The 24,025-nt window shown below is 36.9% G+C and overlaps 1 protein-coding gene across 1 annotated transcript in view; it reads left to right on the top strand.

The window, feature by feature from the left end:
* LOC113461395 (alpha-L-arabinofuranosidase 1-like) overlaps window positions 1–24,025 on the top strand; it is a 38,827-nt gene that overhangs the window by 4,182 nt on the left and 10,620 nt on the right. The window contains exons 4-6 of the mRNA XM_039119296.1: window positions 2,038–2,249; window positions 2,576–2,697; window positions 2,799–2,952. Coding sequence (XP_038975224.1) covers window positions 2,038–2,249; window positions 2,576–2,697; window positions 2,799–2,952 — 488 coding nt within the window. The remainder of the gene's footprint in view (window positions 1–2,037; window positions 2,250–2,575; window positions 2,698–2,798; window positions 2,953–24,025) is intronic.

Below are 24,025 nucleotides of genomic sequence, written 5' to 3'. Positions count from 1 at the left end.
TTCTGCCTCAATGATTTGCACGGATCAAAGAAGCCTTTGAACTATGCAGCAAGCCCGTTGATTGAAAGAAAAATAGTAGAAAGGGAGAATAGAAGTTCTCTGCTTTTTTCTCTCCTCTGTCTAATCCATAGAGATCTATTTATAGATTTCTTCGGGACGGATGCAACCAAAAACCGATCTAACGGTCAAAACTAGTAAGAAAGTTTGAAAAAGACACTGGGAGTAGGGCCAGCGGATGCGAGGTCGATCGCGAAGAGGTGCAAGCGACGAAGTGTCGTGGCTTCTCGCGCCTTGGGTGCGAGGCACGGCCCATGCACCTCGGCTCCTCGCACCTGTGGTCCGACCTCGGCCTCGGCTCCTTGCATCTCTGGCGCGAGGTGTGACCTCGGCCTCGGCTCCCACCCGCTTGCGGGTCGGACGAGCATAGGAGCAAAGGGCCTCGGCTCCTCGCACCTCGGAGGCTCGTGTCACGAAGCGGGACCCTCCCACCTTGGACGAGCTTAGGTGAAAGGGGCCTCGGATGAGCAACGAAGAAGCCAAGCTGAGGGAACTTTACGTGAATAAATCCTCCACGTGAGAATAAAAAGGAGGGAATAGAGAGTCGAACCCACGACCTCCTCCAAATCAAGCCAACACACCAACCATCCAAGCCATACTCCTATCTTAACCTATATATAAATATATATGTTTTAAGTATGAAAACTTTTAATCATTATTTAATCAAAATCTAACATATATTAAATCATCTGAAATACTTAATTTAAAAGCATTAGTCCAACAATATGACCTCAATGGCTTTGTAAACATCAAAATCACACTAGGGTCAACAACCTCAAGTGTCGGAACACAACCGGGAGAGTCAAGACATCCTAGTTTATCAAGAGATAACTGGTTTTCCACTCCTGCCTTGTCCCTTTTTCTTGTTGGAATGGTTCAAAACCAATCATACTATCCCATTCCAACATGACCAAGATACTTGTTGAAAATACTAATTTCCTTGTTGTTGTGTACATGTATGTTTATGTTGGGTCTAGTATTGAAGCTGGAAAATGTAGATGATTGCAGGGGATATTAGGATGGATCTTTGCGAAACTGGGCTAAACAGAGGAACAAATGATTACATGGAGCCTAAGTGTAGCTTTGAGAGAGACAAGGATGGTAGGGTGGCAATGGGTAGGGTTGAGTTTGATTCAGGCTGGATCAGGTTAGGACAATAATATGTGGAATCCTGACCCATAGCAAAAGGTTCAACCCAAGTGACCCGATTGACCTGTTTGACTTGTAATATAGTCTAATTTACAAGGTTTAATCCTTAAAGGACCCAACCTAATATGTATGACTATCTTGTAACTCTTGATAACTCATTTTTTGCTTCTTTCTCGAGATTTGTCTTTGACTGTAGTAAGTATATGCTGAACAAAGTGGAAACGATCTGTTGGAGCTCCGCTCGTCCCCTCTCCCACCCTTCGTGCATGAGCATTAATGATATATCAGAACTAGCACTAAAAAGACTGACCACTTATAAGATCCTCACCTAGAGTCACAACTCAACCAACCTAAATTGTCTTAAGCCAATAAGAATTCTATCTCATGACCTGGGTGGGGTCAAAGCACTAATTATACATGATTAATTAAAATTTTTGGGTCAAAAAAAAGATACATACTCGGCTCTAACTGAAAAACTTTGACCCAAACTGACCCAAATAGGATCAACGGGGTTTCCCGGTTGGTCAATTTTTGCTACCCCTAAAGGAAGGTGAAAGGAATTTGCATGTCATTGACTACAAGCAGGAACAAATGGCGAAATATACTTATTCCAGAATAGTTGCCAATTATTGTTTTTCATGTTATGATTATGGTTCTGCTTTCTAGATATCGGAAGTTGTGTCCTGAATTTTAAACTTTTTCATTTTTCAGACTAGTAGCTCCTACCTAGATAGCAAGTTTGGTAACACGTTTAGCAGAATGTTGGTCAGAATTTGTTTGGTTTAAGTGTATATCCATTACTTTTGGAGATCTCATACAATTTAAATACAGGTTTTGAAGCTGGAGGTCCTAACACTCCTTCAAACATTGATCCGTGGTCCATTATTGGGAATGAATCATACATAATTGTATCAACTGATCGGACATCTTGTTTCAACCGTAATAAGGTTGCACTTCGAATGGAAGTACTTTGTGATGATGGAGGATCCAATATCTGTCCAACTGGAGGTGTTGGTATATACAACCCTGGTTACTGCGGCATGGTATGAGCTTATGTTGATCATGTAAATTTCTGACTTTGTTGCTTATTTTGATACATAAATTTCTTGATATTTGCCTTTGTTCTTTAATCAAGGAATCTTGTGTCTACAGTTCTTCTGCATAATTGAAATATTTCTATGATAACCATGATAGTACACTTTTAAAGTACCCTAGATACAGCATATTGTTGATATTTGGTTTGACATTTAATCTATGCCTTAGTTGACCATTCTTGTCCTTGTTGTTTGCCATTTTCTGGCATGATCCTTGTTAACTGCTTGTTTTATTTTCAGTCATCATTATTTCTTTTCTTGCTGTGAAATTCCAGAATATTGAACAAGGGAAGACCTATAAAGTGGTCCTGCATGTTAGGTCATGGGAATCAATAAATTTATCAGTTTCACTAGCAAGCTCAGATGGATTGCAAAGCCTGGCTGCTGCACCCATTATGTGAGTCTTTTTTGTATGCTAAACAATTTGAAATGTTTCTGGTTGATAGTAACGTTTTTCCATTTCATTTGTTCCTTTACATAATTTAAATTATTTTTTAGAGCTGATACCTTGGATATATTGAGATGGACCAAGTTTGAGCTTCTATTGGAATCTGCTGAAACTAATGTTAATTCAAGACTTCAATTAACAACTATGAAGCAAGGTGTTATTTGGTTGGATCAAGTTTCAGTTATGCCTCTAGACACATACATGGTAATTTTTTTCGCTGATATATATTAACCCTGACATTGATATTTTGGATGTTGTTGCCCAGTAGATACAACCCAAGAGGGGGGGTGAATTGGGTCTTTTAAAACTTTTATGCTACTTCTAAAACTTTATGATTAACTATGCTAAGTTGTATAGATGCACAGTGAAAGTTAAACTTAGCAAGGGTTTGATGTATAGACTTCGACTTGATTAAATATGCTTGCAACTAAAGGATGTGCGGATAAGAATTAAGCAAGCAATTTATCTAAGTAAGTAAGTGTGTTAGTTAGACAATAACTAGAGGCATTACAAACACAAAGGACATATAGTGGTTCGGTGCACCCCAGCACCTACATCCACTCCCCAAGACCTCTTGGGAATTTCACTATAATCCTACCGATTACAGCCGGTTGTTTTACAAGCTCACAACCCAACTTGTTGTTTTACGAGCGCACAACGAACTCGGTCGGTTTTTCCAGGCTCACCGACTAGAACCAACCGATTGTTTTCACGGGCTCACAATCCAACCTAGTTGGTTTTCCCAAAGGCTCACCAACCACAACCTTACAATGATTGTTTTCCGGGTTCACAATCAACCCGGTTGGTTTTCCCCAAAGGCTCACCAACCACAACCTTACAACGTTGGTTTTTTCCTTTGGCTCACCAACAAACCTTAACCCCTTGATTCAATCCCTTGATTGAATCAAGTTACAAGATATTAGAACAAAGAATAAAAACAAATCAAAGCTTCTTAAACAAGCAGATATGACAATATAAACAAATAGAGTAAAGAGAAGCCCTCAAACGAGTTTTTGAAGATGGAGGAGCTCGGCTTCTTCTTTACTTGATCCTCCTCTGATTTGGCATGAAGTAGAGGATCCCCGAGGCAGCACACGGATGGAGAGGAAGCTTTCGGATTCACTTGGATGCTCTTCTTCTCTCTATTTCGTTTTGGATGGCCCTTTTGTGCTTGTGGGAGATTTCCTTTGTAATCTCTTTGAGATCTCTTTCCTAGATGATCTCTCCCACTTCCATGATTTCTCCCCTAGCTCTCTTCTTGTTTTTATAGCTTTAGATGGCGTGGAAACAAGAATATAGCCGTTAGAGACAAAAATAGAGCCGTTGGACACAGTCTGCACTTCCTGACAATATTACCGTTGGGATCGGAGTCGACTCGCGCGATCAGGAGTCGACTCGCCTGTTGCAGGAGTCGGCTCGTGCTTTACTGGAGACGACTCGGCCACTGTTCCAAATTTGAATTAAAGTGCATGCCTTGACTGGGAGTCGACTCGGCTTAACCTGGAGTCGACTCGCCAACTTCTGGAGCTGACCTGGCAATTTCGGAGTCGGCTCATCCACTGAAGTCCGTGGATCCAATTTTGAATTTTGTCCTCTCGAGTCGACTCGACTGTCCTGGGAGTCGACTCGAATCTCAGAGCCCGAACTTCCGATCCTCTGTCTTTTGGCTCGTCCAGTCTTGGAGTCGACTCGAACTTCCTTGGAGTCGACTCGGCTCTCAGTTTGCGAAACACAGCCTTCTGCCATCTTGGTGTAGCGCTGCCTTGGAGTCGACTCGAGCTGTCTGGGAGTCGACTCGAATCTCAGAGGCAGTAACTTGGTTTTCTGTTTGTTGATGGTCGCGGAGTCTCGGAGTCGACTCGTGCAATGCGGGAGTCGACTCGAATCTCAGAGTCCCAAAAATGCTCTCTGACTTTTTCCTTGTGTTCCGCTGAGAGTCGACTCTTGCTTTCTTTGGAGTCGACCTACCAACCATCGGAGTCGACTCGAATCTCAGACCCGAAAACTGCTCTCTGACTTTTCTGCCTGTGACTCCTAGGAGTCGACTCATACTTCCCCGGAGTCGACTCGGTAAACATTGGAGTCGACTCGAATTCCTCAGGAGTCGACTCGAAGACTATTCTTTTGAATTTTTTTCTTTGATTTTACTCCTCCAATTTGAATCCTTTGAACTTTAAGCTTGGGCCAATAAATTGTAGCTTTCTTCCAACTTGAGAGCTTTGGAGGCCTTCTTGTGTTCTCCCAACTTGCTATGTTCCTTGCAAAATAAATATCTTTCTCCTTGCAACATAAACATTAGTATCTATACTTCAAGGTTTTGTGATCATCAAAATCAATCTATGAATCAATCTTTGGGTCATCAATCTCCCCCTTTTTGATGATGACAAAACTTGGAGTATATGCAATATAAAAGATATTGATTTCTAGAAGTAATACATAGCTAAGTTGCATGAAGTAGAAAACATATATATGTAAAAACATACTTCATGATAATGCTTTAGATTTAATCAGCTTAACACAATTAACATATTTAAATTTTAAGCTGATTTGTATTCAATTCAAAGTAATAAAGCATTATGAGTATATATAGCATATACTTAGATATTTCTCCCCCTTTTTGACAACATCAAAAAGATAGTGAAACATTAAGCACAAAGATCAGAGCAGAACACATCGAGTGTGAATTCAAGAGGTTTTCTAATTTGATACCACAGATAGTTTTCTAATCAAGTGTAGGTGGAATCTTCCTTAGGTTAATTCAAGAAGTACTACAAATGATATTCAAGGAAAAACATGAGTGGAAATCTAACCTCTCTTCACTGAGTATGAAAGCTTGTTCGTTTAAGACCTTTTGCCCAATCTATTAAGTATTTTATCAACCATGAGAGCAATTTAATTAATTTTCTTAATGACTTCAAAGTTCTTTTATGATAATAGGAGCATTGGGGCACAAATATCAAAATATACATTCATGCAATTTTTGATACATCTTAGAGCTCTTTTAAAGACTTTCTTTTATTTCTTTAGAAAATAAGCACAATTTGATACATAAAATAATGAATTTGCACAAAATTGAAGTTCCAAAAAGCAAGCCAATTAGAGCTCATTAGTGAAGTTCCAAAAATAGATTTTCTAAGAGATACTCAAGAAAATTTAACACATTATTCTCCCCCTTTTTCATTAAATTAGAGGCTCTTAAGATTTGCAATTTGGTTCAAGAGTGATGCATGAGATATACTAACCAAATAACACGCCTCAAGGTGTATCATACAGATTTTCAGATTTAAATTTCAGATGATACATATTGGAGAGTATTAGAATCACTTTTCATTTAGTGTTCTTTCTCTCTCCTTTAGTTATAGATTTATGCGATTAAGTTCCATAAGACCTTTCCTTCTGAAATTTTCTTTCTCCCCCTCAATTGATCACTCCATTTAAGAGTTTAGAATCCTAAGATAATGTTCAATAAGATTGTCAATCTCAAAAATATATTTCAGCTTATTTTCATAAGACTCAAGGTTTGAGATAAGACAACCTTTATAAAACTCATCTCAAGGAAATTAAAGCATGTCTTGCAATATAAGGAGGTTCATCAAAATCAATCCATAAAATTCAAAGTATGCATCAAAATAAAGTGTCTTTGGGATAGGATACTGAATATCTAAAGCTCCCCCTCAAAAGATGCATTCTTCTTTAATCATTTTAAATTGTTGAATTTCAGATTTTAGTGATAAACGTGAATAACACTGAAATTCTGTAATATCGAGAATGTAGAGTAATCTAGTATTATTCCAAAATTTGTAGTAATTACTCTTTCTAATCCTTTACGAACAAGTTATGCTTTCTCTTAATCTTAGAGAAAATGTATAGAAATATTAATCAGAAAATGATTCATTTGAAGCTCAATTTCTTTCAAAAGCATTTACATTTTCTTTCTTTTAGAGTCATTTGAGTGAACTGAAATGTTTCTAGTTTTAAGATCATTCACTCTATTGATGGAAGTCTTTAATAATGTAGGAGAGAAAAACATATAGATGATCATTGAAGTATATCTATTTATAGAACTCAATTTCTTAATTATAGTTTTTCTGCAATGGATACATGAAGCACAATAAATCTTTTTAATATCAAAATAAGATCATATATTTAGAAATTTTTGTTTGCAATCAAGATCATCGAAAGACACATCATTTGGACCAATATTAGTACACTTTGAAGATAAGAAATGATATGTTTCGGATGCGTATCGGAGCAATCAACCAAAGGCATCAGAATTAATTCTGTTTTTCTTACATTAAGATTTTATTTAGAAATCATATTGAGTCTAAGCTTGTATACAAAATCAGATTCTGAATTACATAGGATTTTCAATTGAGGCTTTCAAAATCATAATTTGAGATATGTATCTTCCACATTATAGCTCATCTTAAATCATTAAGATTGAAAACGCATATTTCAATAACATTAGAGCACTTTCAGAATCTTTGTATTTAATTTTGAGTTTTGATACAAAATGGAGGATATTTTAACAAGTATTAGGATATTATGTATCAAAGTTAGGCAAGTAGAAAGATAGATCAAGATTAATTCATTCTGCCTAAATAGAGATATCTTTCTCTTCTCCTTTTTACAAATTTATTTAACTTTCAGATTTTAAAGATGATTGTGAACGACAAATCTGAAATTTCTTTTCAATAATACCCAAAAATTTATGCAGTATTTCAAACATTCAATTAAATTATCTAAGCATGGAGCATTACAAAATATTGAGAACCCATAATTCAAAACATCATACCATATGCACACTATATTAAGTGTTAAGTCATACATTAAAATAATAAGAACAAGCATGTCAAGGATCAAGATCAATTCTTTTCAAATAAACTCCTCCTATTTAAATATTATCTTACATTGATTTCATCCTTAAATTATGTTTTCAAGTAAAAAAAAAACTTGATTCTTCTTATATACTTTCATTTACTTTGTCTTTCATTTTTACTTTCTTATGCTCTATACTCTATTTGCTCCCTATCCGGTGGAGTTGGGAAGGGGCACGAGGTACTACCACTAGCCTCCCTCTTGTGCCGTCCCTAATATGCCCTACACCGAATAGTTGGGTCAAATAGTGCCGGGTACTACCACTAGCCTCCCCATTGACACCATCCCTATGATGAGCAATATAGAAAGGTTAAAATGTTTACTTCAAACTCTCCCTGTTTGAGTGTAATTAATTATAGATTTTATCCCTTCCAAATGTGCCGAATATATTATGCTTGTTTTGCTTTTCCTTAAGATTGAAGTACTTGCCTTTGCTCAGATTTTTCATCTCTTGAACAATGTCCATTTTCTTTTCTTTATCTCTCTCTCTTTTTGTTATTCTCAAGTAATCTACATGAAAGGGCAGAATAAAGAAATAATGAAATGTATCGTATAGAGGTATATCATGCAAACACTATTTTCATTATGCCCAAGAATTCGTAGCTTCTCACAAGTCATTCTAAATCAGAGTTTTAATCATATACTTGTGTATTTCATGGTTATGATACAGCCATAGAAATATTTTAGATTGAGCAAACCATGAAACAATTTCTAAAAGTATAAGTCAGTCAATACACATATAGACATGATATCAAAAATTAATAATTAAAGAATTTAATCATGCCATAATAGGATTTAAGTTATTGACTTTGCTCAATTAATTTGTGAGAAAGGTATCTAAAATTACCTATTCATTATATGTTCTTCAAGCCAAACTAGATTTCTTATGTGTGAACTTTTGGCTGAAGAAGATCCTCTCTCTTGTTTGCATGTGAATGTTTAGTGTATCTTATATGAAGATATCCTTCAAGTTGAAATTTCTTATTTTTCTTTCTTGAAGGAAGGTCATTAGTTTCTTTAAGATACAAAGCATTCATCCAACATATATATATTTTTTAATTAGATGACTCAATATAAGATATGACAATAGTTGCATGTTGAGTCACTTTACTCAAGAGATTGCCTAAATATTAGCAAGCACATATCACTTGAACTAAAGAGATAGAAAGATAGTTCAAGCATGTGAGGCAATAGATAGATTTATCAAGATCAAATCAATTTAGTTTAGATTCTATTTGCTTAAGATAATTATCTGTAAGATATGTTAACTAAGTTTTAATCAATTTATCTTAACCGTTTGTTTCTATCAAAATTCAAATTATGATTTATTGGTTATTAATAAAATATGATTCATTAAAATTAGATTGAAGTCTTGCACACGGTCACATAATGAGCGTACAATCTGGTCTACTAGCTGTATGATAAAATAATTATTCTATCATGCTTCAATACAGCTTTAACACAATAGATCTACTTTTCTCATCTTTTTCGAATTCTACAAGATGGGGTCATAGATATACCTTCTTCATGCCAATCTTCTATAAGAGTTTTCTTGTGGACTAACGTTGGTCAATGAAGATCCCCTTTCCTGTTTGTCTTAATTTGGAGTTTGAGAGAAGATGTTAATTCATTCATCATATTTCAAACTCACCTTGCAATATAACTATTCATATAAATTTTCATTGGTAGAACAAAAATGATGCCATCAATGTGTGCTATGAGCAAGCAAGATATCATAGATTCTTCTTTTTGATGTATAGATTTATCACTATTACTTTCTATCAACAAGGTTACCTAAGCTTTTATATATCAAGCTTTTGATGCTTGTTTTAAATCACATATTGCTTTATCATATATGTAATGTGTAATTTTTAAATATGGTGGTTATTTAACATAGATCTACTTTTTAATGAAATAACCACATAGGAGTGAATTCTACACATTCATTTGACAGAATATAAAGCTCATGAGTCAAGCAAATGATAGTGGTGATCTTTACTTTTAATCATGCAAGAATCAAGATCTATTTCATCTTTTCTTGATTCAGTCTTTTAGTAGTTATCAATTTTTCTTCATTAAGTGCATTTCTGAAAAACTCAATTTTGTTATAATTATTAACAAGTTTTCAGATTGTTATATGTAAAAGATTAACCATATATAATTTGATCTTAGTATCTTGACAGTAAATCATTAGTCTCATAGAGAATAAGACGACTTGATATTTTTGCAACTAAAATCTTTTCATTGAATATTCTATATGCATTGCTTGATGAATGATATCCAAGGATAGACATATCTCTATCAGATTTGGCATTATTTTTCATAAGAACATATCAAGCATAACATGTACGACTGAAAAATATGAAAGATATGCAATGGTTCATTTTCCATTTTTCAGAAGATCAAAAGGAGTTTTCATCTAAAATAGATCTAATAGAAATCATATGTATGACAAGCAGTGATGATAGTTTTTTTTTTTAAAAATCATTTAAGTAGATGACTATCATACACAATTGTCTTTTTCATTTCTTCAAGAATTCTATTACCCCTATTTTACTTAAGATGTCCTTGGTGCTGAAATAGTTAATTTCTGCATAAACTTTATCAGGATTTTGGTTTTCAACACTGTGCCATGAATCTTCACAGTTAGGAAACCTTTATCATTTGAAACACTTTTACAAGATTCAGCAAATACAGAAAATATTTTCAAGTTTATTTTCCAAGAACAAATCCAATGTAAGCTTTTGAAAACTTAGAGATGGAAACAACATCTTTAGATTTAGAAATGATTTTTGGTTGTTTCCTTAGTTAGCATGCATAGCAAAACTTTGACCTTTAAGAAGATAATTTAAGTAAGCCAATGGCAAGGTCTTTTGAGATTAAGTATATACTAGCATGAGTTGATTTTGTATGCTAAAGATGGTTTCTTTAATCTTGGTATTCATAGTGCATATATTTAAAAACATACCAAGTACACATTATCATATCTATGATCAATAAACAATAATGCCATGGATAAAAACTCTCAATCAAGCATATAGAGAATTCATAGAATTATTCTTAATAAATTAATCATTTTGCGACTTATCCAATAGTGAGTAAAGTATACTATGAAGTGATTTGATCATATTTCCAAAAGTATTTTCTATATCACAAAATTGATCACTACTAGCAATTCATATCAAATACTAAGCAAAAATAATGATGAGATGCAAGGATTACTGATTTTTGTTAATAACTTTTCATAAGTATATTTTAAGTTTCTTTTGTTCCATGGGTATCTTGGTACACCTATGTGTACATCCTCATTTTCTCATTTTGGGTACCCAAGCTTGCTTGAGTCCTTGAGAGTTAGGACATATGGTTCCTTTTGGAACCCATATCTGTTTAATAGTAATAACTTTACCATTTGATTTAATTATACTAAAACGATAGGTAAAGTTGTTATTCCCATCCTTTTCATTTTTGAAATAACTTATCTTATTTAATGGTTTGCTTGATGAATTGATAACCTTTTTCTCTAGAGATTTATTGTTAAGTAAAGGAATCAAGCCAAGTTTTGATTTATCACAAGCAACATATTGGCTTTCAAACATCATTTTTAATCGTTCTGAACTTACGGTGAATTTGTTAATAAAAGATTTTAATTGATTAATTTTTTTACTTAAGTTTTGATTTTCTTTAATTAAGCTATGATTTTTCTGAATCAATTCTTCTGAAAATGACCTTAGACTTTTATTTTCAGAATTTAGTTTGTCTTGTATTTCAGTAATAGAATTTCTTTCTTTTGAAATTTCCAAATTTAGCTTTTTAAGATTTTTATTTTTCCTAGCTAATTTTCTACATTCACTATACAAATCATGAAAAGCATTTAAAAGTTCATCATAAGAATGAAAGTCATTTGGTGTAAGATTAGATTCAGATTCTACTTTATCTTCTTGTACCATAAGACATAAGTTAGTTACCTCTTGTAGTTCATTGTTGCTCCTAACTTTCAATTCCTTGTCTGACTTTCTCTTGGTCAAGGCTTTCTTGCGCTTTACCTCTTTCTTCCTTTCTTCTTGCTTCCTCTTCTTTTTTGTCTTTAGGAAGCTGATTTGCCTCGGAGTCGACTCAGACCTTATTGGAGTCGACTCGACTAACTTGGGAGTCGACTCTGAGCTACTTGGAGTCGACTCGACTGAGGGAGATTCATCACCCTTTTCTGCAGTCTCATTGTTAGTATATAATTGAAGCATATGAGAGCTAATCTGAGATTTATCATAAATATTTTCTAAAGTATCCCAGATCTCCTTAGCAGATAGGCATGCAGAAATTTCATTAAACTTTGTTTCTTGAATAGCACAATATAATATGTTCATAGCATTAGCATTTAATTGTGCTAAGTCCTTCTCATTAATATGAGAGAGTGTGTGAAGGTCATTTATTATGATTTTTCATAGATAATAGTTTTGTGATTGAATGAAAATGCGCATGCGTATTTTCCAATGTGGGTAGTTTATACCATTAAACAGTGGAGGTGTATCAATTGATTATCCTTCTCCTAGAAAACTATCTATTTGAGTTGTCATGATCTTTGGCTCTAGTCGGTTAAGACTACAAATAATATTTGAGCACCTGCTCTGATACCACTTGTTGCCCAGTAGATACAACCCAAGAGGGGGGGTGAATTGGGTCTTTTAAAACTTTTATGCTACTTCTAAAACTTTATGATTAACTATGCTAAGTTGTATAGATGCACAGTGAAAGTTAAACTTAGCAAGGGTTTGATGTATAGACTTCGACTTGATTAAATATGCTTGCAACTAAAGGATGTGCGGATAAGAATTAAGCAAGCAATTTATCTAAGTAAGTAAGTGTGTTAGTTAGACAATAACTAGAGGCATTACAAACACAAAGGACATATAGTGGTTCGGTGCACCCCAGCACCTACATCCACTCCCCAAGACCTCTTGGGAATTTCACTATAATCCTACCGATTACAGCCGGTTGTTTTACAAGCTCACAACCCAACTTGTTGTTTTACGAGCGCACAACGAACTCGGTCGGTTTTTCCAGGCTCACCGACTAGAACCAACCGATTGTTTTCACGGGCTCACAATCCAACCCAGTTGGTTTTCCCAAAGGCTCACCAACCACAACCTTACAATGATTGTTTTCCGGGTTCACAATCAACCCGGTTGGTTTTCCCCAAAGGCTCACCAACCACAACCTTACAACGTTGGTTTTTCCCTTTGGCTCACCAACAAACCTTAACCCCTTGATTCAATCCCTTGATTGAATCAAGTTACAAGATATTAGAACAAAGAATAAAAACAAATCAAAGCTTCTTAAACAAGCAGATATGACAATATAAACAAATAGAGTAAAGAGAAGCCCTCAAACGAGTTTTTGAAGATGGAGGAGCTCGGCTTCTTCTTTACTTGATCCTCCTCTGATTTGGCATGAAGTAGAGGATCTCCGAGGCAGCACACGGATGGAGAGGAAGCTTTCGGATTCACTTGGATGCTCTTCTTCTCTCTATTTCGTTTTGGATGGCCCTTTTGTGCTTGTGGGAGATTTTCTTTGTAATCTCTTTGAGATCTCTTTCCTAGATGATCTCTCCCACTTCCATGATTTCTCCCCTAGCTCTCTTCTTGTTTTTATAGCTTTAGATGGCGTGGAAACAAGAATATAGCCGTTAGAGACAAAAATAGAGCCGTTGGACACAGTCTGCACTTCCTGACAATATTACCGTTGGGATCGGAGTCGACTCGCGCGATCAGGAGTCGACTCGCCTGTTGCAGGAGTCGGCTCGTGCTTTACTGGAGACGACTCGGCCACTGTTCCAAATTTGAATTAAAGTGCATGCCTTGACTGGGAGTCGACTCGGCTTAACCTGGAGTCGACTCGCCAACTTCTGGAGCTGACCTGGCAATTTCGGAGTCGGCTCATCCACTGAAGTCCGTGGATCCAATTTTGAATTTTGTCCTCTCGAGTCGACTCGACTGTCCTGGGAGTCGACTCGAATCTCAGAGCCCGAACTCCCGATCCTCTGTCTTTTGGCTCGTCCAGTCTTGGAGTCGACTCGAACTTCCTTGGAGTCGACTCGGCTCTCAGTTTGCGAAACACAGCCTTCTGCCATCTTGGTGTAGCGCTGCCTTGGAGTCGACTCGAGCTGTCTGGGAGTCGACTCGAATCTCAGAGGCAGTAACTTGGTTTTCTGTCTGTTGATGGTCGCGGAGTCTCGGAGTCGACTCGTGCAATGCGGGAGTCGACTCGAATCTCAGAGTCCCAAAAATGCTCTCTGACTTTTTCCTTGTGTTCCGCTGAGAGTCGACTCTTGCTTTCTTTGGAGTCGACCTACCAACCATCGGAGTCGACTCGCGTTCCACTGGAGTCGACTCGAATCTCAGACCCGAAAACTGCTCTCTGACTTTTCTGCCTGTGACTCCTAGGAGTCGACTCATACTTCCCCGGAGTCGACTCGGTAAACATTGGAGTCGACTCGAATTCCTCAGGAGTCGACTCGAAGACTATTCTTTTGAATTTTTTTCTTTGATTTTACTCCTCCAATTTGAATCCTTTGAACTTTAAGCTTGGGCCAATAAATTGTAGCTTTCTTCCAACTTGAGAGCTTTGGAGGCCTTCTTGTGTTCTCCCAACTTGCTATGTTCCTTGCAAAATAAATATCTTTCTCCTTGCAACATAAACATTAGTATCTATACTTCAAGGTTTTGTGATCATCAAAATCAATCTATGAATCAATCTTTGGGTCATCAGATGTCATTGGTCTAACAAGAAGTTTGCTTACTAATTTTGTACATGCCTTCTTGTTATGATGTTAATTGCAAGACTTGATGAAATTCTGAATCAGCATGTTATATATATTGTAAGGGTTCTGACCTGCTGTTGGTACCTCAACCTAATATGAGGTGCATTTGCTGTCTTCCAAACAAACAACCTGGAAACTAGGTAATAAAAGTGGAAGTCGTTATACAAAACAAATGTGTAATAATTGAATGAGATCTTATTTTCCTCTTATTGTACGAAAATAACAATATTTCAAACATTGTACTGGTAATAATTGGAAGAATGTGGAATTCTGAGCAATTTTAATTTTAAGATACTTGCATATGGAGACTCCTTATCAGTTTTCATAGTTGTCTAAGAGAGCTGTCTGATAAACTGATTAGAAGAACATATGCTGATTAGTTCATACATGAACTTAGCTTTGTGGTGTTTTAGACGATAATAGCTGCTGACTTTGGAGTCAAACATTTTAATGTACCAAAAGATTTCTAGATAAATGCAGGAATTAGTTTTGAGAAAGCTGTTGTTGCACAATATATGTGCAGACAAGGATACTGGTGCCATGGAAAGTTATATCTACTACACATGCATGGGTAGATGGATGGATGGATGCATGCTTGCTGTTTGAAAGATTGGAGTAGATTTGAGAAAGACCTGGCAGAGAATATATTGTTTGTAACTAAATAATGTGTTGTTTTGGCTAATATTTCATATTAAGTTACAGTAAAATATGAGAATCAAAACAAAACCTTATTTGCAACTATATATATTAAAATTAATCTATATGTTCAATTATCTTCTAGTGGGGGAACATGAATGTCAATATCATCAATTCATCCTCAGGATGATCCATAGGCAAAATGATTATTGTCAATGCACCAGATAAAGAAATATGCACCTCCTTAATACGAATCTCAGGTGGTGTATGGTACTTTTATCAACACTGGCTGTCACGCCCCAAGCTCGAGGCGCGGCAGACGCCGCACGCCCGCACGGCGGGCCGCACAGGCGTGCAAGGCAGCTGATTCGATCAAAGCAAACACAGATGCTTAAAACTGACATAAATAATTAAAGTCATTCAAAAGCAGTCTTACAAAATTTCAAAATAACATTTGCTAACATAATTCAAATGTCCAAGCTAATCTAACTAAAAGACCAATAATTGAAGGAATCGTCGGAAAATCTAACGCACTCCCCAATCCCGTACGATCAAGCCTCTGGATCTGAAAAATAGAGAAAATAAAATAATAAGCTACACTAGCCCAGTAAGCAACAAAATACCTCAGAGTGGGGTCGCAGCATATCAGATCAAAATACAAAATAATAACTGAAAATAAATCACAAATAACATCATTTTTCTCTTTCCCAAACTTATTATCATTTTACAAAAACTCTGATATCATAATCTCAACACAAACAGGCTATGGCCATGTAACCCAGTGGCATGGGTTGCACAAGGTGCCAAATCCACTATTTTTATCCACTGATGGCAGCCGGTGTGAAAGAATAGATGCCCTACAAGCCAATCGCAATATGAATTGCGAAGGATTTTCTTTTGATTTTTCCAATCATGTACATGACATTTAAATTTGAATAAAGGCATTGTGTTTTATCATATGCTATTGATTATATTTGTGATAAACCCCTTAGATTAGGGCAATAGTTTTGAGGCTATGATGAGATCATACTAGTGAGACCTAAAATCCTAAAATCCTAATCTTAAATATTTCCAGTCGTTGGTACATTGAGTCGGAAATCAATATTACCGGAAAGACTGGCACATCTTATTTATGCTCGATGTAGAGGGTGATTGATCTCACAATCACTTGTGTGAGACACTAATACAAAGATGTGGGTGCTCATTAGAGGATGAGTTCACTGAATTGACCTACAAAGAGAAATCTTATGAAATCTTACTTACATGTCAAAAGATGATTCTCTTAGTGGGAGTTGTGCAACTGATCCTTTGACCTGAGATCACCATAGTATCTTGTGCACATAAATCCATATTTTGGTTTCCACTCATTCATGACAATAAGTTATGTACGAGGTCTTCTGAATATGGTGGATTGTGTACGAAGGTTATGAGTAGGTCAACAAGGAGTTAATCACTTTTAGTAAGAAAAGATCGCATCCTATTTATTCTAATCATATGATAATTCAGGAAGCCTTTGATCAAAGCACAGTGAAAATTAGAAAGAGTTTCTAATGTTTCATTATTCGAATTATCATTAGAAGATTGAAATATATGAATATGGAATTGAGTTTGACATATATTCATACTCATACATATTCGGAATGCAGTTTGATTAAAGGACTGAATTGCACGGTAACTTGCCACTAAAGGATATTTTTGGTATTTTCACCAAATTTCATATTTTTCGGGTAGACATGACACATTGCTAGACGTCAATCTTGTCTTATAGGTTTGATCGAATTAAAGAGTTTAATTCAATCACCAATTAGAAAGGATTCTAATTGTTAAGTTCGGGTTCGTGCAGTTTGGACTTAAATCGATTAGAAGAGTTCAAATCAAGTTGGGTCAACTCGCACTCATACCTATTGCTGGCTAAGTATGGAACCCAATGGGGTCGACTCAAGTTCCATTAGGGTCGACCCTCTCAGGGATTCCAGAGACAGTTTTGAATGACATAGCCTTGGGGTTGACTCATGTTCAGTTGGGGTCGACTCCATTGGGGTCGACTCAAGCATTCCTGGGGTCGGCTCCATCTGGGGTCGGCTCAAGGAAAGTTGGGGTCGGCCCTCTCAGTAAATTCCAGAGACTTGTTTTCTTGAGGCTTGAAGCTGGCGTCGACTCAAGCATACTTGGGGTCGACTCCACTATTGTTCATCCGTGCCATTTTCGCAGAGGTGTGCCTGATGGTTCCATGATGTGCCAGGGTTGACTCCACCTATGTTGGGGTCGACTCATTCCACACTTTGCTGCATCTTAAGGTTAGACTCATCCATACAATCAATGAAATATATTTCAAGCAATTTTGAATGTATGCCATGGTAGTGCTACATACTCTTAACAATAAAAATTACTATTTTGCCCTTAAGAGTACGTTTCACTTGAAACTTTGCTGAATTAGAATTTAGAATTCACTATCCCTTTTCTATTACAAATTTTATCTCATTATTAATCATTGAAAGACATCTTGATTTCATTCTTCTAATGTATCGAGAGTGTCGAACTCAGTAATGATGTATCATGTTAACTTGTAGTACTTAATTAGATATTTCCTCAATGGTTGTGTTAATCATCAAAATAACACTATCATCCTCAGTATCTTTTTTTTTGCAAAAAAAATCCTTCTTGGTTTATTAGGTAAAATGATATGGTATTGATAATTAAATGCATCGCTTGTTAGACTATTTCCTAATAAAGCATATATTATGATTCACTTTATACTTTATAAAAGAGTTTTTTGTCATTTGTAATCCTTGAAACTTTGAATATAAAATCTATATGGAACTCAAAATTCCATTCAATATTTCCTTTTGCTCATGGAGGGAACTAGGGTTAGTCTCATGTTTGAAACTTGGATAAGATGGGAGAACAGAGAAGCCTATTATAAGGAGGACATCTCTGTGTCCATTGCTCCAAAGTTCCTTCTCATGGGAGCCTCCCTCCTTGCATGGAAATAGGAGCAATATAATTTTTACAATATATACATGTATGTATGTTTGTATATGAAAGTGACTTCATAGGGGATTGGAGGGTTTCAATTGTTTCACTAGAGATTTCTAATAGAAACAGCTCTCTAGCTGTTGGCAGTAAAACTCCATCACTTTCAAATTCAGGTCTCTGCAGAAAGGACAATATTCACTACCTGACATAATTTATAAGTACATCCTTTAGAGGGTGACCAAGAACATGAGAAGTACCTCTCTTTTCAAACTTCTAAAATTCATAAAACACTCTTATATAACTTTGTTCCTTCATCATATTTTTGACTTGGTATTTTGGCTCTATAAGCTAACTGGGTGGTGTAGAACTTGGATAGGCTTATCCTCTTGGGCATTGTATCCTAGCTTCTTGTTGTCCGATTCCTGTTTACCTAAAAATATGCTAAACAGATCGTTGTTAGAACCGACAAACAAAGTTTAAATTAATTTTACTCTTACCTGTTCTACTCGAAGAATAGTGGTTGTAAGAGGTCGATCTACAGGGAGGCGATTGGAGTTGCTTAAAAATAAAAACATTCACTCGGATTTGAAATCGATTTTCGAATGATAAAAGAAAAACATTACTTTGAGGATGTTAAATGATTATCTAGTCTACCAGAGAAGGTTTTCCATTTGAAAATAACGAAAAGACAAATACTTGGAATAGAAGAGCATTTATAAATTTAATAAAATATTTAACTATTCAAAGAAAAACTTTGGCATGGATGAAAACAGTGCTTAGGAAGATTGAAGCCTGGAACATAGACTGCATGAAAGAAAATTTCATATATTGCAACTAAAGCAAGAATTCTTGAATGCATGAAATAAACTGCAGGAATTAAACTTAACCTAAAACATGAATTGCATAAAAGAAAAATTAATGGATTGCATAAAAGAACAATTACAAAAGTAAAATGAAGATTGGAAGCCTAATGCTTCCTCCTTCTACAAAATAAAACATAAAAACAAAGGAAGAAAAAAAAACAAAACAAAACAACTCCTTTCTTCTCTCCCCTAATAAAATATGCTTTCTTCTCAACCCGAAACAGAGCATGGCTTTGTTTCCTTTTTTTCTTTCTCTCTTACAAACAAACAGAGCCTTCACTCCCCGCCGAGAGCTCCCCCTTGGACCCGCCGGCCACCCTCCAGCCAAGCTCCCCTCTCCTCTCGTCCTCCCCTTCTTATAGATCGCCCGAGCCTTGAAGTCGGCGATGGATCAAAACACGTGGGGACTATTTGATGGGCGCGGGATCGTCGGGAGGAAAGGAGACACAGGCTGAGGAGTAACGGACGCTCGTGCGCTTGCGGAAGAGGGATCTTCCGGGATGCGTGAATTCGGGAAGGGAGGATGTCTCGAATGGCCGGATCCTTGGATGCAGGGCTGGAGCAGCTCCTTGATTGCAGACGTTTGTGATTGCGGACGGCATCTTGGGCTGCTGGGAATTTGATGCGGCTTGGAACGGACGGAAGACGCTGGGATCACGCTTGCAGTCGGACGGAAAGAGCTGGATCACGGGCGGAAGGAGAGGGCGGACGCCGGATGCTACGATCACGGGGACGCGCTGAAATGAATGCCGACGGGCTCTTGGCTGCTGGGAGCGTGATCGACGGGAGATTTCATGCGCTGGTGAGGAGGATGTGGCCTTGCTTCTTCGGGCCATGCTGGGATTGCGGGATGCTGTGAGGAGGCGATGATCCGTGGGCTGGTGGGAGGAGCCGATCACGGCAATCGGTGGAAGCTTGGATCACGGCTTGAAATCGGAAGGGAGCTTGATCCGTGGATGTTCACCGCTTGAAGAATGGGATCACGGGAAGGAAGGAGACGCGCGGGATGACTGGGATGAGCCGAAATGGAAGATGCCGTGGATCCGGAAAGAGCTGGGATTTTCTTTGCCCTCCTGAGATAGGAGCTGGGAGACACCAAGTTCCGTCCAATCAGTCATATAGATAAAAAAATAGTGTGATATAAAATTTGGCTTGTAGACGGACGGACTCAGTTCGTCACGGGTCATCTGTTTTGACTGGAGGTCAAGTGCAAGTCTTTCAAGTCATGGGTCACCCAGCACCTCATAGTTATGATATGGCCAAATTAGATTTGCCCAAATTTTTTTCCCAAAAGCACAAACAAAATGGACCTGATTCGGACTTGAACCCGACTCGGACCCGACCCGATCTTCAACCGGGTCGGGTCTGGAAAGGGATTCTTCTGAAGTCAAATTTATACTCAATGTGCATTTTATCTCTAATTTATGATAATCTGTGTCAAACCCAAATATAATATTAATCCAGTGAATTTATCATTATCGGTTAGCAATAACACTAATTTTAGTGACATGTAGGTCGCACTTTTGTGCTCTCATCACACCCCCCAACTAGCTTATTGCTAATCTCTAGCAATTAACAAGCAAACGATAAAATGAGGGCACAAAAAGATGTAGTCTAACTTATGACTTTTTTTTCTTTTTTATTTAATAAAAAAATTGAAGCTAAATACACAAACTAAGATATGTACCCATTTTCGTAGGGAGTCACGATTGCACTTAACACGTGCAACAAGCCTTTAAATCCGTAGGTTACCCTAGTGGACGAGTGTTGTCTCATGAGCATTTGCAGTGAAGTTACCCACAAACTTCATCAATCAAGGATTTCTAATGTTTAACTCAAAATTTGAACAAGTATTATTGTATGAACTTAGAATTGCAAGGACAATAAAGACTTATTGCTATCATATTTAAATAGACTCGAACTCAAGTTCCATTACTCCCCATCTATCTGCTAACAAGTCAAGAATGTAGTGAGGTGCAAGATAGTATCATATAAATGAGTGGCTTTCACTTACTTCCAACATGATCACTCCAATTTTCAAGACTTTCTAGAGTTAAATGGTAATGAACATCCCAGATTTATTTATTTATTTATTTATTTATTTATTTTATTTTTTTTATTTTTTTTGAATGAAAAGAAGAATGACTTGTGCAATATCTAGCCTTATTAAGCTTTCTAGCTAATCCATGTAGCAAGTGTTAGGCCAATGACTTCCGATCCAGATGGCTCAGGGTACTAGGTGTAAAGACACCCTAACAGGCTTAATAACTCAAGTCAACTAGGCTCCAAGGACAAATTAGTCACTCAGAGTTTAATCTCAGCCATCCTCACCTTTTTACGCAAACACTCGCTGCTTGCCAGGCAAGAGGCTCGGTTACTCAGTGAGAAGATTTAAAATAAACTCATTATTTTATTTTATTTTATCTTTTTTTTTTTGATTAGGGTGTTCATCACACATATAACTTTAAATTATCCCGAAGATTAAAAGTATTCATATTAGTTGCAAGTATACATACCCCACTATTCATGTGCTTACGTGTAGGTGCTAAATTATGTTAGCAGAAGATAGGTGGGACGAAAACTCAAGCTAGAACTGCTATCATATTCCTTAACTCAAAGCTATTGTCAAAGCAATTCCTAGTTTGTACAGCCAAAAAGATTAGAGTTTGAGTTAAAAATTTGAAATTCCTTTTTTTTAATTTTAATTTTTTTTTAATTGCATAAAAAATCAAAAATATTCTCACCCCCATACCTAAATCTAACATTGTCCTCAATGTTAAAGAAAATTTAAAGCAGTAATAGGACAGAGGAGAAGTTACCTGATATGGGTGGGTAAAGTGACAATTGGGGCAAAAAATCCCAAACCTGCATGTTCGTAATTTATTGATTTTTTTTTATTTTAATTATTATTATTATTATTTTTTAATAATATTTACATGTTGGGTTGCCTTCCAAGAGCGCTAAGTTTAATGTCTTCAGCCAGACATAATGTAGATCCTCCTTTTTTTCAACCATTATCTAAGAATGGTTTTGGAAGAGTCCGAGGAAGAACAGTCGGCTGATGACGATCTATGCTCATAAGGGGAACAAAATTAGGGGGCATATGCTCGACCCCTTCCTTGGAATGGGCAAGGTAAGCTTCTAAAGGGTCCTTATTATAAGTTTGTAAGAAAGTCTCCTGAACCAGACTTTCAATCATGTCAACTTCATTGATTTCTTTGTCGTCTGGTGGTTGTTTACTTATGTTAAAGACATTAAGTTCGACTTTTATGTTGCCAAAAAATAACTTCAGCATCCCATTTCGACAGTTGATCACAGCATTTGCTGTGGCTAAGAAAGGTCTACCTAAAATTATAGGTGTGTGACTGTCTGGATGTATTGCAGGTTCAATCTCAAGGATAACGAAGTCCACAGGATAGTAAAACTCGTTTACTTTCACTATTACATCCTCTACAATCCCCTTGGGGTACTTTACCGTCCTATCTGCTAAGGAAAGGGTAATATTTGTGGGCTTTAATTTTTCCAAACCTAACTTTTGGTACACATAGTAGGGAAGTAGGTTCACACTGGCTCCTAAATCTAATAGGGCTCTCTGGATGATCGTCTCTCTTATTTTTATTTCAATGGTGGGGCAACCAGGGTCTTTGAATTTCGGGGCAATCTGTTGTTGAATGAGAGATGAGGCTTGTGCAGCCATAACAGCTTGCCTAGGAATACTGGTTTTTCTTTTGACCATGGTGAGGTCTTTCAAGAATTTTGTATAGGAGGAAATTTGTCTTATGGCATCGAGAAAAGGTATATTTATTTGAACAGTTTTAAAGACTTCCATTATTTCATCAAAATTAGATTGTTTCTTGGAGTCCTGAAGTCTACTGGGAAAGGAAACCTTAGCTTTGTATGTTTCTATGGGTTCTTCCTTTTTTTCTGATTTATCCTGTTCTTGACCTCTCTTCTGAATAGGGTTCTTATCGGATTCATTTTTATTTTCTTTTTCATGTTCAGGAAGTTGGACTTTATTATCCACTTGCTTGCCAGACCTTAAAGTGGTAATTGCCTGGACTTCATAGGTCGGATTTCCATTAGAATCGATTTGATACTGACCTCTCTATCATTGATTTTGTTGTCTGCTAGGGTTAGGCACTGGTTGACTAGGTAGTTCACCTTTCTTTCTATTCCCTAGAGAGTTTGCTATTTGGCTTAGACTAACCTCAAGTTTTGCAATCGCTTGCGCATGGAATTGGTTAGTCTGGGCTTGGGCTGTATTGGTCTGTTGTTGTTGCTTGATAAAATCTTGTTGTTGTTTCATCATACTAGCCATCATGGTTTCTAATTATGAAGGTTGCTGTGGAATAGGGGCATTATAAGAAGGTACAGATGGAACCAATGGTTGGTTCATTTGTGATGGACCTATCCTGGGGAAGTTGTTTAGAAAACCTGGTGGACTACCTTGATGCTGAATAGGTTCATTCTGCTTGTATGAGAAATTTGGGTGGAACCTATTATCAGGATGGTAAACTGGGCTGAACGAGTTGGGAGTGGGCTTCTTAAAGGCACTATATGAATTTAGAGCATTTGCTTGCTCGATCTTTATGGTGGGCAGATTAGGGCAGCACTCCACTAGATGCTCAGAACTGTTACACAAGATACATAAGCCCTGTGGCTCGTGTTCCACTTTCATGATGGGATTTGACTCTTTGTATGAACTCAAACTAGTGGAAACAATGAAAGCATCAAACTTTTTACTTAAATTGTTCATCCCATTCACTAGATTGGACATGACATTTTTGAGTTCTGGGTCTGTTTTTATTCCGTAGGTACTTGGTTCTCTAGACCCATAATCATCTCTATCTACCTCCCGACCGTAGCTACTCCAATTTTGAACATTTTTAGCTTAAGTCCACAAGGAACTCATAGGCTTGATCAGGGGTTTGGTTCATGAACCTACCCTTATGCATGGATTCAAGCATGTTCCTATGTGTTGGAGGTAATCCTTTGTAAAACAAATGTACTAGATCAGCCTTGTCAAGCCCATGGTGCGGGCACTTGACCAGTAGATCATGGAATCTTTCCCAAAGTTGGAAAAATTCCTTCTCAAATTTTTCTCTAAAAG

Source organism: Phoenix dactylifera, unplaced genomic scaffold, assembly GCF_009389715.1.
Source record: "Phoenix dactylifera cultivar Barhee BC4 unplaced genomic scaffold, palm_55x_up_171113_PBpolish2nd_filt_p 000523F, whole genome shotgun sequence".
Taxonomy (NCBI): Eukaryota; Viridiplantae; Streptophyta; class Magnoliopsida; order Arecales; family Arecaceae; genus Phoenix; species Phoenix dactylifera.
The sequence above is the reverse complement of the archived record's forward strand: the minus strand, read 5'-3'. Positions and strand labels throughout refer to the sequence as shown.